General features: G+C 36.0%; 1 protein-coding gene across 1 annotated transcript in view; it reads right to left on the reverse strand.

The window, feature by feature from the left end:
• Positions 1-16,161, reverse strand: part of LOC124776460 (aconitate hydratase, mitochondrial-like) — a 161,283-nt gene that overhangs the window by 106,316 nt on the left and 38,806 nt on the right. The window contains exons 2-5 of the mRNA XM_047251469.1: positions 9,487-9,647; positions 8,744-8,969; positions 5,412-5,537; positions 4,293-4,451 (exon numbers count right to left, since the gene is read on the reverse strand). Of these exons, the coding sequence (XP_047107425.1) occupies positions 4,293-4,451; positions 5,412-5,537; positions 8,744-8,969; positions 9,487-9,647 (672 nt within the window). The remainder of the gene's footprint in view (positions 1-4,292; positions 4,452-5,411; positions 5,538-8,743; positions 8,970-9,486; positions 9,648-16,161) is intronic.

The raw sequence follows: 16,161 nt of genomic DNA on the forward strand, positions 1-16,161 counted from the left end.
TATAGGTATCAGAATATCTTCACAACAAAAAAGGGAGATGTGCAATATGACCGGAACAAGTAATTATTCAGAAATTCTTTCATATTACGAAAAGTTGTAAAAGCTCCATTAGTATGCACATCTTTCCTGAAATTGACTGATCATACAATAAAATCAAATCAGTATGGAAAAGTAAGATGGAAGAAGCCTTGTAAGTAGACTTTATTTCTGTTAAAGAGAATAGGAGCATTGTAAATTACAGTTAATGTGTAGCAAGTATTTTTAATGATTAATTTTTGAAATAGGTGATAAAATTGGTGTAGGTAGTTCAGATGAGAAAAGCAAAATATTAGACTAATGTACCAATACAGAGGATATTTAGTGAAATAAAAATTAATCTCTCATCCCCATCTGAAATAAGGAAGATAATTATGATCACAAAAAGAAAATAGTTATATGGGGTGGATAATATCTCCCATAAGATACTAACAACATGTGATCCTATAATATGGTATGTTCTTAGTCACTTATGTAATACATAATTAATTCAGCATGTTTTCCAAGACAGATTAAAACACCACATCGTTAAGCCTATCTAGAAGAAGGGCACTCCACAGTCTCAATGGCAGTGTCATTCCTTACATGATTTTATAAATTTTGTAAAAGTTAATGGACTCCAGGGTTGTCAGTCACCTGTGTAACAGTGGGACACTTAGCCATCACAGTATGGATTTCAAAAGGACCACTCTACTGGGACAGTTGTTTATGTATGATCCTCCAGGTGTTCTCAGAATCACTGATTAATGGTGTACTTCCAAGTGTACAGATGAATTGTTGTTTCGCATTTAGGGTCAGTATTTCAATGACAACCCTTCCATCATCTTTAGGTGCTATGAGTTGAATTGTTATGTGTATTTGCCACCTGGACTCCAACCAGTGTTGATCACATGTTGCTATTTATAGCTGAGTGTGAATTTCTCTCTCAATGTGTGGTTTCATTCTTATTAAGAAATGTAAATCAGAAAGTTATCCTAGTTTGTTTGAGCAGTAAAAAGAGGGATACCACATCACCAGCATAGGGAGAAATTACAACGAGCGTCCCACAGAGTTAGATTATTGGTCCACTAGTGCCCTTGCCTTATTTTAAATTACAGTGGGTGTCCCACATGGTTAGATTATTGGCCCCATTACTGCTCCTGCCATATGCTAATGATCAGTCATTTTATTTGAAACAGGAGTAAGATGTTTTGTGAAAGTTCTGATTGGTTTTGCACAACTAACTTTAAACTTTCGCAAATCACTGTTCTTCCATGTTTGTACTATCAAAAAAACTGCCAACTCCTTTTAAACTAGTTCACCAACAAGGATCAATAAACAGATTAGAGAGTTCTAAAGAGTTAGGTTTGCATGTTGATGAAAACTTAAACTGGAAAAACCACTTAGTACACCTGCTGAAACATTTAAGTTTGGCTATTTTTGTCACAAGAATAATTGCCAATCCGAGACATGAATCTTGGAATAGCAGCAAAACAGAGAGTAAATGGGATCAGTTCAAAGGAACTAGAAAGCAGACAGGAAGAGTTCTTCAAAGAATCAAATGAAAAGCAGATAAAGGTGAACTGGATGAAATAGAATAAAGCTTCACAAAAAATAACACAGAAGAATATTCTAGTGTGATCAAATGTGAAATGAGAAGATACACTGTCAGAGGACTAACTTTCAAATTGTCAGAGTGGCAGTGACTCACAAAGATAACTGCAGATCTTAGTTGAGTACTTCACTCAGTTATTGAGCTACAGAATATCACAAGAGAGACTAGAAACAAATTAGCCTAAAGCATTCAACAGTCATAGGATGTATCACAAGAAGATGTATGAAGTGTGATCAAGGAGCTAAAGAATAATAAGGGGGCAGGAGAAGCTCAAGTATTTGCTGAAATATTAATATGGGCATGTAATAAGATAGTAGCAAACATCTCCATACTCGTGAAAGATATATGGGAAAAGGGGAAAATACCGGAGATGGAAATAACATGCCCATCTCTAGAAAGGAAATCTCAAATATTTGAATAATTACCAAGGACTATCAAGATAACCAGTCACTTGCAAGATATTCTCAAAATTCCTGCTAAATAGGGTGTAAAAGCTGACAGACAGCTAATTACCAAGCAGAATTTATAAAAGGAATGTTATGTACTGAACTGACACTCAAGCTGAATTTCATCATATAAATAAGGAAACTAAGAAACAAAAGGATGATCTTGACAATTGTGGATCTTAAGAAGGCACAATAGAAAGACAAATACTATTTAAAATTTTAGATAAATTCTGCGCAGACCACAAGACTGGGGTACTCACAACAAATACCAATTCTGAAGTGTGATTCTATGGAGAAATATCAGATCTTTCTGAGTCAAAAGAGGATGGAGACAGGGCCATGAGCCAATTGTGGCTGCTGCGTAAGAGCACGTAAACGCCCTAAGTTTTGACACTGCGTGTATTTACGAGTTATTTTCATTTGAGCACTGTTAAATGTAACATATATGTGGTAATTTGAAATATACAGCACGTAAATCTATGATGCTGTACTACATTGCTGCTCCTCTAGACTCTGTGAAATTGCGATCAGGGTCAGGAACACATCTTCAGTTGCTCATGTTTTAAGATGTTTTTGCACATGTGCAGCTGGCCTGACATAATTTCATTATGGGTCAAATAATATGGATTTGATAAGCAACATGCATGGTTCATGGTGTGCACAGCTTGGCCTTACCAGTCAACTACAAATTTATGTTAATGCCACTAGGTGGTAGTACTTAGTAGCAGACATTTATCTTTGTTAGCTTGACAGTTGGCATAAATTCCATTAAATGGTAGAAGACTCCTCCGAAAGCCAATTCACTCACTATATAGTAAAATTACATTGGATGTCATTATTATTATTATTATTATTATTATTATCATTGGCAATGGCTGCAGTTGTATAAATTTGTTCATAATCATAACCATTATACAGCAGATGCTATGTCACACATTCCATTTCATCTGAATCAAAAAAACCTGTGAACATCCAAAATGTACACTCATGAGCGACCACTGTGAAGGATTTTTGCCAACACATTTTAATGTATTTCTCAAGAAAATAATCCAGGAATGGAGAAGATAATCCACAAAGGAAGATGTGAGAGATGTAAGACTGGATTACAATGAAGACAATATCAATACAAACAGCTTAGCCTTCATTGACAAGACAGTTATCCTAAGTGCCACAGGAGACCAGGTAAATATACTCAAACAAAAACTACATGAAACACACCAAAATATATGTCTGGAAATATCGTACGAAAAGACACAAGTAAGGAAAATTAATATGGAGTAGAAAACAACATCTTGAATAATTAAGAAGGTAGGCAAATTCAAATACCTGGGAGAACGAATGTAGCCAAATGGACAGGATGAAAAGCAAAAAAGAATATGGTTAAGAAACTATAACTGGCTTCCAAACATACACAAGCAATTTACAACAAAAATTCAGTATCCACCAGAGTAGAACTGAGCTACAAAAGCCCAGTGATAAGGCAACATGCATTATATGCAATTAAATGTACAGCTCATAAGTGGAAAACAGAAACTAAAGGAACTGGAAATATAAGGATTGTATTAAGATAGATATAAGGCCTCAGAATAGAAGAGAACATTTGAAAGAAACGGAAAAATAAGAAGCTGTGCACATGAACCAATAAACTGACAGTTAAAAAACAGAAAAAGCATGAATTTTTGTTAGTACATCTCTAGGGCGAGCATCAAAAGATTAATCAGGAGGAGCTGAGCTAAGAAATCCAGGGCCACAAGCAGGAGTATCTGAGCTAAGAAATCCAGGGCCACCATAAATTGAGTGAAAGAAGTTACAAAAGACTTCAAGTAACTGAGCTAGCCACATAAAACATAATGGAATAAGGCATGCTCAGAAAAATAATAGATGTGAATTAAGCATTATAAAAACACAAAAAAGCAGAGGAGCTTAAGAGGCCGTGACAGGAAGGCCCCAAACCAGAGCATGGGAAGGTTTTGTGAGTGGTAAAGGGGGGAAGCTCTTGAATAATAGGCTAAATGTTATTCAAAGAAAGCCCAAATACATATGAAATAGATCTTATCAGCAGAATTCAACCTTAATAGCACACTTGAACACAGTGAAGAGAAAGTGCTCTTTGGAAAGAGAGTGTGTTTTAAAATATAACGTGGCATTCAGAATCTCAGTATATTGAAGACTGCAGAATCATTCTGTAAATTATATTTCCTTGGCTGTATACTTACCTTAGGGCATTTGAGCTCCCATGGAATATTGGCCATTGCGTCAACAGCATCAGCTCCACCAACTCCAATACAGAGGGCACCAAGCCCTCCACCATTTGTGCTATGAGAGTCAGTTCCAATCAGTAACAGTCCTGGGAATGCATAATTCTCAAGGATTATCTACAAAACAAGGAAACTACCATCATGTGCAATTCCAAGATTCCAGTACTCTATAAACATCATAAAATAAACAGTGGCTGGCATATTTCAGCTTTCACAACTCTACTTACATGCACAATTATGTAACATGGAAAACTGCCTGATAGGAAAACAGAAAAGGAGTGGCAGAGGGTAGGTGGGGCATGGGACTGAGGGGTAGGAGGGAGGGGGGGGGGGGAGAGAGAGAGAGAGAGAGAGAGAGAGAGAGAGAGAGAGAGAGAGAGAGAGAGAGAGAGACAGGGGCTGGGCAGGATGCGGAGACAGAGGCGGAAAGAGAGAAGAGAGAGAAGTTTTATAATGATCCAGCCCAGGGTTTTTGGAGGTAATAATATTGTAAGGATCCAACCCTAAGGTGGTCTACTTGGAACACATTAGACAACAGAGACACTTCAAAATATTATTATGCATGGACTGAGACTGGCAGTTATCACACTGAACAGTTGCTTTTAGTTTAACTTATTGCTGTAAGATGTCAGTTGTTTACATCATTAAAAGACGCAGCATCAACTCCAAGAATTAGTATCTTATCATAAAGCACTCTGATTAGGATCTTCTGCATCTGTATAACTTCCATTCTTAAGGTTTGGGGTATCCTGTATTTTACTAGAGGAAAAAGGATATACAGATTTTTGCTACTGTAAAGGAGCACAAGCCCCTATATCTCTGGTGAAATTGAAAAGTCAAGCATGTCATATTATGCCAGCACTAAGATACTTGCTACACTTCCTAATACCATCATCCATTCTCAGTACCTGTGGCAGAACGGAGCTCTCATATAAAACCATTGTTACTAATGCTTATTCTTAGCTGAGAGTAGCTACGGCTTGATGTAAGAGATGCTGCAGTTTTTCTAGTTTCTGAAATAAATCAATATTAGCATTGACTTTTTTTAAAACTGAAAAGTGTGAGGAGTAAACTAACCTGATGAATAATCCCAGCACCAGGTTTCCATACTCCAACTCCATACTTGGCACCAGCTGAACACAGAAAATCATATACTTCTTTATTTATATTTTGGGCTCTCGCAAGGTCTTTTTCATCACCCACCTAGAATGTTCCAAGTCTCACTCAGCTACTGTTCTTGTAAATATGACAATGATAAATTCAAGTAGAATACAAATTATCACTCTGCAGTCAGTATATACACCTTCATGTATGCATGCATGCATGTATACACAAACACACACACACCTATTAATAACTAATTCTGCTTCTTTTTCCCTTTGCTTATTTCTCAAATCCTGTACTTTTTAAAGTAGTATACATGAATACATGAGGGAGGTGTTCAGATATTTGGACATCCATCAAACTGTTTCCCACTTATATTAATTATTCAGAGTGATATTCCTGGTGTGCTGATTCTAATGCTGCACTGAGTTTCATGTAGAAATATGTTGATAAAAAGTTACATTTAACTGAATATTCCACCTCATTATATAATGATGAAAACCTTGTAAGCTAAAATGTATTTCTAGGCATAAGGACACCACTTGTTATAAAAGGTACTCTATGCCATGAACTTTAAGTAATTCACAGAGTATAGATGTGGATGTACTCATACATGAAGAAGTATATCACCAATTTCAGACCTTATTTTATTTTTCAGACTCTATTATTATTAATTTCACAGAAGAATATAGATGTGAGAGGAGTTCAGCATACTAAGGATGACATGAAATAACTTATTCTTTATTCTTCATTTGTCTGTGGATCATTTCTTACAACGATATTGGACACTTCATGTTCACATAAATTTCACATACAGAGCAGAAAAATACAGTGATACATACCAATTTATGTATGATTGCATTTATAGTCTGTCTGTTACATATATTTGCTAGTTACAAAAAGATAGTACATTTACATACATTTCATAGAATTTAAAAAAAATGACGTTAAAAGTACATTATAAAAAATGTGTACTGGCACACTATTTAATTTTTTAATTCAAGATATTCTTTAACACTGTAAGGGAAAATATTGATCAGATGTCTTTTTAATTTTCTTTTAAAAAGAGACATACTTTCTATCATCTTTATACACTGTGGTAAACTGTTGTACAGTATGTGCCCAGCATTTACAGGTTCTTTGTCTGTTAATTTCAGCCTACTACATTCTATATCATAGTCACTTTTTATTCTTGTATTATGTTCATGATATTCTTTGTTTAGCAGTGCAGTGCAGTTAGTTTTTAAATAGAAAATGTTATCAGTATATATATACTGATACTACTGTTAAAATTTTTAGCTCCCTGAATTTATTTCTGCAGGATTCTCTTGGTGGTACTTTTGCGATGCATCGTCTGTTCTCTTTTGTAATCTTAATACCCTTTGTGTGTGCATATTTGGAGCATTGCCCCAAACCAGGATGCTATATGAGAGGTGTGAATATACTAGTCCATAGTACATTGTTTGTAGAGTGTGTCTAATATGAAGAGACTTTTTTCCCTGAAATAATTGTTTCCACCTTTCTGATTTAGCAAAACCTTCTCTTGCAGGTCATCTGTTGTAGAACTGGAAACAACAAATTAAGTGTCATCTGCATACATGACTACACTGTTAGATACTGTTTTGGTCATATAAGTGACATACAGAATGAAAAGTAATGGACCAAGGACGCATCTTGAGGAACCCCATGTTTCACAGTTTCAGAATTTTAAAAGACACTTTTAACATTATTTTTCACTTTTTGCTTTATTTCTACACACTGCTTTCTATTTTCCAAAAATGATTTAATGATGTCTACTGCTTTCCCCCTTATACCATAACAATGGAGCTTTTCTAATAGGATGTTATGGCGTACACAATCAAATGCTTTAGATAGGTCCAGGAACATACCACAGACTTTCTTCTGTTCATCAAGTGCTTTAGTTACAAGTGTCATGAATTCAGCTATTGCTGTTTTGGAAGATTTGCCCTTTCTGAATCCATGTTGTTCACCATTGAGAATATTGCATGTTTGTGGAAAATTTAACATTCTGTCTTTTATTATGGATCCTATTATTTTAGAGAGTACGGATGTAATAATTATAGGTCTAATTTCCTGGGTCTTTTTTGCAGCCTCCTTTATTTATATGGATTACTTTACTCTTTTTCAGGCACAATGGAAATATTCCTTTTTCTATAGAAAAGTTTATTGGGCAGGCTAATGGCTTTACTATCCATTATAAGCAGCATTTAATTAGTTTAGTGGATATACCATCTAGTCCTTCAGTGTTTTTTTTTTTACTTCAGGTCTTTCAGTTTGTGTTATGGAGACTGGATTGAGAACTTTTTGATAGGGAGGACACAGCATGTTATCTTGGATTGAGAGTCAGCATCAGATGTAGAAGGAACTTTGGATGTGCCCCAGTGTGTTGGGACCCTTGCTGTTTGAGTCATATATTAATGACCTTACTCACAATATTAATAGCAACCTCAGACTTTTGCAGACAATTCTGTTATCTGTAATGAAGTACTGTCTGAAAGAAGTGGCATAAATGGTGTCAGATCTTGATAAGATTTTAAAGTGGTGCAAAGACTGGCAACTTGTTTATGTTCAGAAACAAAAAATTGTGCACCTCACAAAATGAAAAAACGTATTATCCTATGACTATAGTACCAATGAGCCACACTCAGAATTAGGTAAACACCCGGGTGTAATATTTTGTAGGGATACAAAGTGGAATTATTACATAGGCACTGTTGTGGGTAAAGCAGGTGGTAGTCTTTGGTTTATTGGTGGAATACTGGGGAAGTGCAACCAATCTACAAAGGAGATTGCTTACAAATTACTTGTGCAACCACTTCTAGAGTGTGTTGGACTCATACTAAATAGGACCAACAGGAGATATTGAGCATATACAGAGAAGGGCAGCATGAATGGTCACAGGTTTGTTTGACCCATGGGAGAGTGTTTCAGAGATGTTGAAGAAACTGAACGGGCAGACTCTTGAAGATAGATGTAAACTATCCTGAGAAAGTCTACTAACAAAATTTCAAGATATGGCTTTAGATGATGATTGTAGGAATACACTATAACTCCTTATGTATCAGTCGCATAGGGATCATGAGGAAAAGATTAGAATAATTACTGCACACAGGGAGGCATTCAAACATGAGATGAAACCCTAATAACTAGTACAATGGGATGTATCTTCTGCCATGCACTTCACAATGGTTTCCAGAGTATAGATGTAGCTTGACCTGTTACATGGTCACTCTATAAGCCACTTGTCTTCTAATGGACAGTCTTTTATTGTAAATGATACATACCTGTGCCTCAATAAGGTGATCACAATGTATTGTTGATGGGACAGCAACTTTTGGTACGCCTGATGAAATGAACTGTAGCATTGCCATTTGTGCAGTAGCATCATGCATTGCAACACGATCTGGCTTCAGCCGAAGATAGCTTGTGCCACGCTTAATGTCCTGCTTGTCTGGCTCATCCAGGTGAGAATACAGAACTTTCTCTGACAGTGTCAAAGGTCGACCAAGCCTACATTGAATCAAAAGAAAATACATGCAGTATTTCATACTTTTAATGTGGTAAGTATCAGAATATGCTAATAATGCTCTGAACACTGGCACTACTTTATTGTTTGGGCCTCAGTGAACAAATATGTTTGGTATAACACATATAAGGATATTCATTAGCCACGCAGAGTGGCCGTGCAGTTTGAGGCGCCATGTCACGGACTGCACGGCCCCTCCTGCCGGCAGTTTAGTCCTCCCTCAGGCATGGGTGTGTGTGTGTGTGTGTGTTGTTCTTAGCATAAGTTAGTTTAAGTAGTGTGTAACTCTAGGGACCGAAGACCTCAGCAGTTTGGTCCCTTAGGAATTCACACACATTTGAACATTTGATATTCAGTAAGTATATTAAATAAATGTTAAATAAGCCTAAAAATTCTGTATGACACTGACAAAATTTCAGCAAAGATAAGGTATGTTTTACAGGTTTTATCACACATTAAAGAACAAATATTAAATCTTATTAAAAATTCAGTGATACACACCTCCTTTTAACAATACCAGTGTTCTCTTCAAGTTTCTGATAGGGTATGTAATTGTCTTTGTCGAATCTGCTCATAGCGATTTTCCGAGCTGCAGCAGCAAGGGGTGAAACATGGAAGCATCTTAGCTGAATATCCTTACAAGTGTCCAGCCATGGGATTCCCTGTTTGGAAAAATGTGGTAATCATGTGCATCACTTTTAACAATGCAGATAAATGCCTACTTCAAACACTGCTCTATGTAAAAGGTTTTTACAGTATATTGTGTACACAAAAGTAAGGAACTAAAAGATGAAAACCACTTTTTAACCAAATGAATATATTAATTATGAAAATTCATATAAATAATACTGTATTATATCTAAATGGAATATGGAAAATGTAGAAGTGTAAGCAGATCAAACTGGGATCATATGAAATGCTTTGTCATAGTGGGATCTCGCAGTTCAAACAGAAGAGGTAACTAAAAAATAAAATCAGGTAACACTACTAGAGACAATCCATGTTGTGGATGATGTAAGGTTTTCATTATTACTTTCAGTGAAAATAGGGGAAATGTGAGGGGGAGACCGTAGGAGAGAGTATGATTTGCAGAGAATGAAGAATCGCAGCAAACATTATTCATGTATTTGGAAGTATCATACAAAGGGAGTCAAAATATTCAGCTGCTGAAGTTCCTGTTTGTGTGACTACAGAAGAAAGAATAATAGATTGGTGCTGTAAGCAGTGAAGGAAATTTTTCATCACATAAACTCAGGCAGCCTAGACAGATTATATATTGCAAGTATCTAATGAATAATTGAACACAGACTATGAAATGCAATATACAGGTAACAGATTGCATTGCGCTTTGTAATGTAATACTGGACAGAAATTGTTTCCCGAGAAAAGGGTGGTATTCAGAATGTGAATAGTAGAGATAAATGAAATAATTAAAAAATCACACTGGCCAACCCCTCAATATCTGGACATGGTTTCACCTTATTTTTGCCACATGTTGAAGACAATCCAGACAGCACCCTCACTGATATTATATGTGCAATACATGTGTCTGACTAGCAGTGATTCCTCAGGAGGTGACACTGCTGCCACCTGGAAAGGTAGGTCAGTTGTCATAATGGTCTGGCTGATCTGTGTATAATGAGTAACGTAATAAATGCTATAGGAAAATACACTGATCAGCCAGAACATAGTGACCACAGACTTACTATCAATATAAACCCATCCAGGTGGTAGGAGATTGCAATGGCCCAGAGGTTTGGCACAAGCATTTAGGAAACTACACAACTTGTTGGGTGTTCAAGGAGTGCTGCGGTGAGTGTCTTTAACATGTGGGGAAACCAGGGTGAAATGACATCCAGATGTCTTGGGGTTGGAGGCCATCCCTCATTACAAATGTTGTCAGACATTGTAGGCTGGACAAACAGGTAAAGGAGGACAGGCAAGGCACTGTGGTGGAACTAACATCAGACTTTAATGCTGCAAAGAGTGCAAATGTGTCTGAACACAGTACACCAAACAGTCCTAATGATGGGCCTCTGCAGCCGACTACCCATGCATGTGCCAATGTTAACACTGCAACATCGGCAACTATGACTAAAATGGGCACGTGACCAACTGCACTAGGTGTTGGCACAGTGGCAAAGCATTGTATGGTCTGATAAATTCTGATACCTTCTTCATCATGCCATCATCTTCTAGGGTAACAGCTCATTGACACCTGTACTGTGGGATGGAAACAAGCTGGCAGCAGTTCCGTTATGCTCTGGGGAACATTCGCGTGGGCATCTATGGGTCCAGTGGAGCTTGTGCAAGGCCCCATGCACCCCTTCATGACGATCATGTTTCCTGATAGCAGTGACATTTTTCGATGTCAAAGGCCAGGAGTGAGATGGAATGGTTCAAGGAACACAGTGGCGAGTTCCAGTTGATATGCTGGCCCTCCATCTTGCCAGATCTGGAACCAACTGAACACATCTGGAATATGATCAAACATGCCATCAGAGCTCATTCCCAGAAATTACGGGAATTAGGTGACTTGTGTGTGCAGATGTGGTGCCAATTCCCTCCAGCGACCAACCAAGGCCTCATTGCTTCCATGCCATGATGCATCACTGTTTTTATCCAAGCCAAACATAGACATACCGGCTATTAGGTAGGTGGTCATAATGTCCTGGCTGATAAGTGTATACTTAAGTGTATTTCTTGCATCTCTTTTTAAGAGCAGGGAATATGTCAATGACACGTGTATCGAAGCCTATGATGTGGCATGTTAAGTCTCTCTCAATAGAGAGCATTTCTAATACTGCTATTTGCTTTTGGCTCATAATGCTTTCCAGGTGAGGGAAAGCCCAGGCGTTATCATTTGTACAGTAACAGTCGTTTTAAGAAGTTAAATTACATCTGTAACATGCTTTGGCAGATTAGGTTCTAACAGGAACTGCAGATATCGGACAGCCCCTCTGAGAGTTTCAAACTATTTATTTGTGGAAAGTATCTGAAGCTCTTTCTCAGCTTACTTCATTCAAGAGAGGCATATATTTAACATGATCTCAGAAGAAATTGACTTGCATACAATACAAACTCTTCAAAATTAGATAAATTTGATGTAGCAAAATGTCCTGAGAAGTCAATCTGAGCAATAATTGTGTCACATACTTCTTTCACAGAAACGATTTTGGAGTACCACAGAAACAGATTTTGGAATATGATTTTCCAAAATTTTATCTTTGTAGGATGCAGCAGCACTCTACAATTATACATTGTGTCGAAGATGCTGTCGGATTTTCTGAGTGGGACTTTCAAAATGTTCCACCTCATATTGTGCTCTCAGTGGATCCACCGATCATTTTTGTAATTGACTGTGTAGTAAATAATGTGGCATTAAATGATCAAATACATGTAGCCAGAATTGAAATCTGGGCGGGTACTGTAACTTCAGACAGAGAACTCTTGTTTCAGTAATTCTAGTAGTTTGTCAAAATTTGTGCTCAGTTCTCTCCAGGCATTCTACAAGTGAATATTTTTATGACTTGCACTGTCCTTGATTTAAAATTTCATCTTGTGGTGGAAACAGTAACGAGTTTTCTAATCACCATGTCAATTAGCATTGCTCTTTGATAGGAAAAACTACAAAAAATGTAGGAATCACATTGAGGTCAGCAGAAAAACATTATAATGCGATAGTCTGATTTTTATTTGTTCCAGAATCAGTGTAGTGAATAAAATAATTTAAAAAATCACATTTGCCAACCACACAATGCCAGGACATGGTTTCACCTTGTTTTCGCCACCTGCTGAAGACACTCACCACAGCACTCCTCAAACACCCAACAAGTCATACACTTTACAAAAGGCTTGTGCCAAGCCTCTAGACCATTACAATCTGCCCTTGGTCAAACTCAGACGGATCATGCACATTCCCCATTGACCTTCCCACATTTCCCCAACTCCCACTAAAAGTAATAATGAAAAGCTTACATCATCCACAACATGGATTGTCTCTGGTAGTGTTATCTGGTTTTATTTTTTTGTTACCGCTTCTGTTTGAACTGCAGGGTCCCACTATGACACAGCATTTCATACGATTCCAGTTTGATCTGCGTAGACTTCTAGGTTTTCCATGTTCCATTTAGATATAATACAATATTATGATATGAATTTTTGTAATTAATATATTCAATTTTTTAAAACGTTCATTATGTTAAATAAATGTTAAATAGGTCTAAACATTTTGTATCACACTGAGAAAATTTCATTTTGTCCTTCAGAAGAGTCTGTACATCTGAATGATGATCCTTTATAATTATAACTTTTTGAAATAACTTTATCTATTTATCCACAGTATCCAGGAAATGTTCCTTTAAATGATTCTGCTAACGTTTCTACACATTGCTTTTAATAACTAATCCCAAAACCATTCTACAGCTTTACTCTAAGATAAAATAATATTTGATAACCACAACAAACTAAGAGAGTGTTGAAATATCAGTTGTCTAACTAGTTATAACATATTACGTTGACAGCAATATTCGCTCAAGAGTGAGCAACATCCAACGTACTGGAAAGTACATATTTGGAATATGCTTAGAGATGTAACCTGTAAATAGTAAATGCTAAGTGCAGCATTGATTTCAGCAGTGAAATTTAAGACCACAGAAAATTCTTGGATTTTGTTAGTCACATATTTTATTTATCTATTTAGCATCCATGGCATCATACAAATGATACTGAACTTGTCATTCACAGAAATCAAAAACAGGGAATGCAAAAAGTGAAATTGCCTGCAATACATAACAGTAAATTTACAATTTCTTTGCATATGAATAGCATATAGTAATTCGTTTCCCAGTAATAACTACATATAGAATAAATAGTAATATAGATAGTAAAGTAGTATAGTATAAACTGAAACATATGAAAATATAAACTTGTCACAGGATTTATCACACAATTGCATTACATATATTGGAGATTAGTTTATACAACCATTTCTTGATCTTCAACATATTCATTCACAGAAAAGCAACATTTATCAGTTAAAAATTTTTCAAGTTCTTGCTTAAAATTTATGTCATCCTTTAAGTTTTAATGTACTGAGACAATGCACTATAGAGCTTAGTAACCATATAGCTTGCAGCATAAGCGAATATCTCTGCGCAACTGTATAAAATATATGTTTAAGTTAATGTGACAAATGAAATTACATCAGTGCATAATAAATTATGTTATAAAAACACTTATTAGTTGTATATTGTATTAAACATAAGATAAATTAATATGAATTCAGCACAGATACAAATTTTGTAAAGATATTATATAGTTGTTAAAATGTACCCTGACAAATCCTATATCACAAATATGATCATTGGGATGATAATAAATAAATGAGTCTGAGTTTGTGCTCTTTTTCTTTGTTACATCTGGAGATCGCTCCTGTTCCGTGTGTTACACTAGTGACAGTTGGCATTTGTGTAGATATTACTTAGATTTTCTTTGGTTAAGAGTACATGTTTAAATATGCAGAATAAGTAGTCCTGATTTCTTGAAATGCAGTCTGCAGTCAGATTGTGTAGGACTGTGGGTAATTAGTAAAACAGTCCATTATTTCGAGATATAAATTTCTTTTAAATCAAATTTCGAGCTTGGCCCAGAATACTATTCCATATGAGGCAACAGAATGAGAATATCTAAAGTATGCCACTCTGATGCCTTCTAAAGTGCAAAAATTTGCAGTAACTCTCAGTGCAAAGTAGGGTGAGTAAAGTTTGTGTGTAAGGAATCTTATATGGTCAATTCATAACTTTACTATACACATTCCTAACAATTTTGCAAACTGTACTCTCTCTATTAGTCTGTCATTCACTTCTAGATTAATGTATTCATCCTGATTCATTTTACCAAACTGTGTGTAATTTATTTTCTTTGCATCCACTGTTAGTTTATTTGCACTAAACCAAGTCCCAATACTATCCAGGATTTTATAACCAGTGTAATTAAATACTATTAGACATGTGTCATCTGCATATAACACAATTTAGGCTGTATCGTATTGTAACTGTAAGTCATTCACATGCATCAGAAAGAGTAGTGGCCCTAAGATGCTGCCCTCGGGTACTCCTAAAGGAATTTCTTATCATTTTGAACCCAATCTTATTTTTTTTATTTGAATTAACAGTAATGAGCTCAACAATCTGTGATCTGTTTTTTAGATGTACTGAAACCACATTGTAGCTCTTCCTGTAATACCTATTGCTTCCAGTTGATCAAGGAGGACTTCATGCAGAGGGTATTGAAGGCTTTAGATAGATCTAAATTGATTCGTACTACACTTTTGTTTCTCTCCAAATTTTTATTATTTTTTGGTGCAATATCTGTGCTGTGTTTTGCACAAAAACCACGTTGATTACAATTCCAAAATTCATCATTGGCTAGGTAACTAGTGGCTCGGAATTTCATCAGTTTCTCTAATATTTTGAAGGCAGTAGAAAGAAGTGATATGGGACAGTAGTTTTCTGTTATGCATGTCTCTATTTTTAAATAGTAGTCTCACTGAAGAAACACATGTTCACTACAGGACAAATCTGCAATATGTGCTGAAGGTTTTGCAGTCTGCACTGCAGTCCTTATTATGATTGAAACCGGTACTTTATCCACATCTGCTGCCAGTTTTGGTTTTAAGTTCATAGACACCCTAATTACTCCCTGTTCATTTGTTGAAGGAATGTTCATGCTACAAGCAACCCTTGAAGCCTGTATTATTTTTTGTATTGTGAATTTTAATTTTCGTGAATGGGCTACATTTAAAAAAATAGTTGTTAAAGTAGTTTGCCATTTCCTTCTTGCCTATAATTTTCACTGTTTTTAAGTGTTATTTCTTCCTCTTCTCAAATTATACTAGTTTCACTTCTTACAATTTCCCATTTGTTATCCAAATTACTGATTTATTTGTCATTATGCAGCAGCTTGGTCTTTGCAATTGCCTTTTGGTACATTTTCGTGTATGTTTTTACATAGACCACAAACTGTGGATCTGTGGACAGTTTGATTTCTTGGTTCAGTCTTTTCATGGTTAAACTGAATATTCTAATACCTGTAATTATCTAAGGTTTATGCATTTTTTGTTCTGAAGACTTAGACCTCAGTAACTTATTAGGGAAAAACATTTTAAACTGTGAC

The sequence above is a fragment of the Schistocerca piceifrons genome, chromosome 2 (assembly GCF_021461385.2).
Source record: "Schistocerca piceifrons isolate TAMUIC-IGC-003096 chromosome 2, iqSchPice1.1, whole genome shotgun sequence".
Taxonomy (NCBI): domain Eukaryota; kingdom Metazoa; phylum Arthropoda; class Insecta; order Orthoptera; family Acrididae; genus Schistocerca; species Schistocerca piceifrons.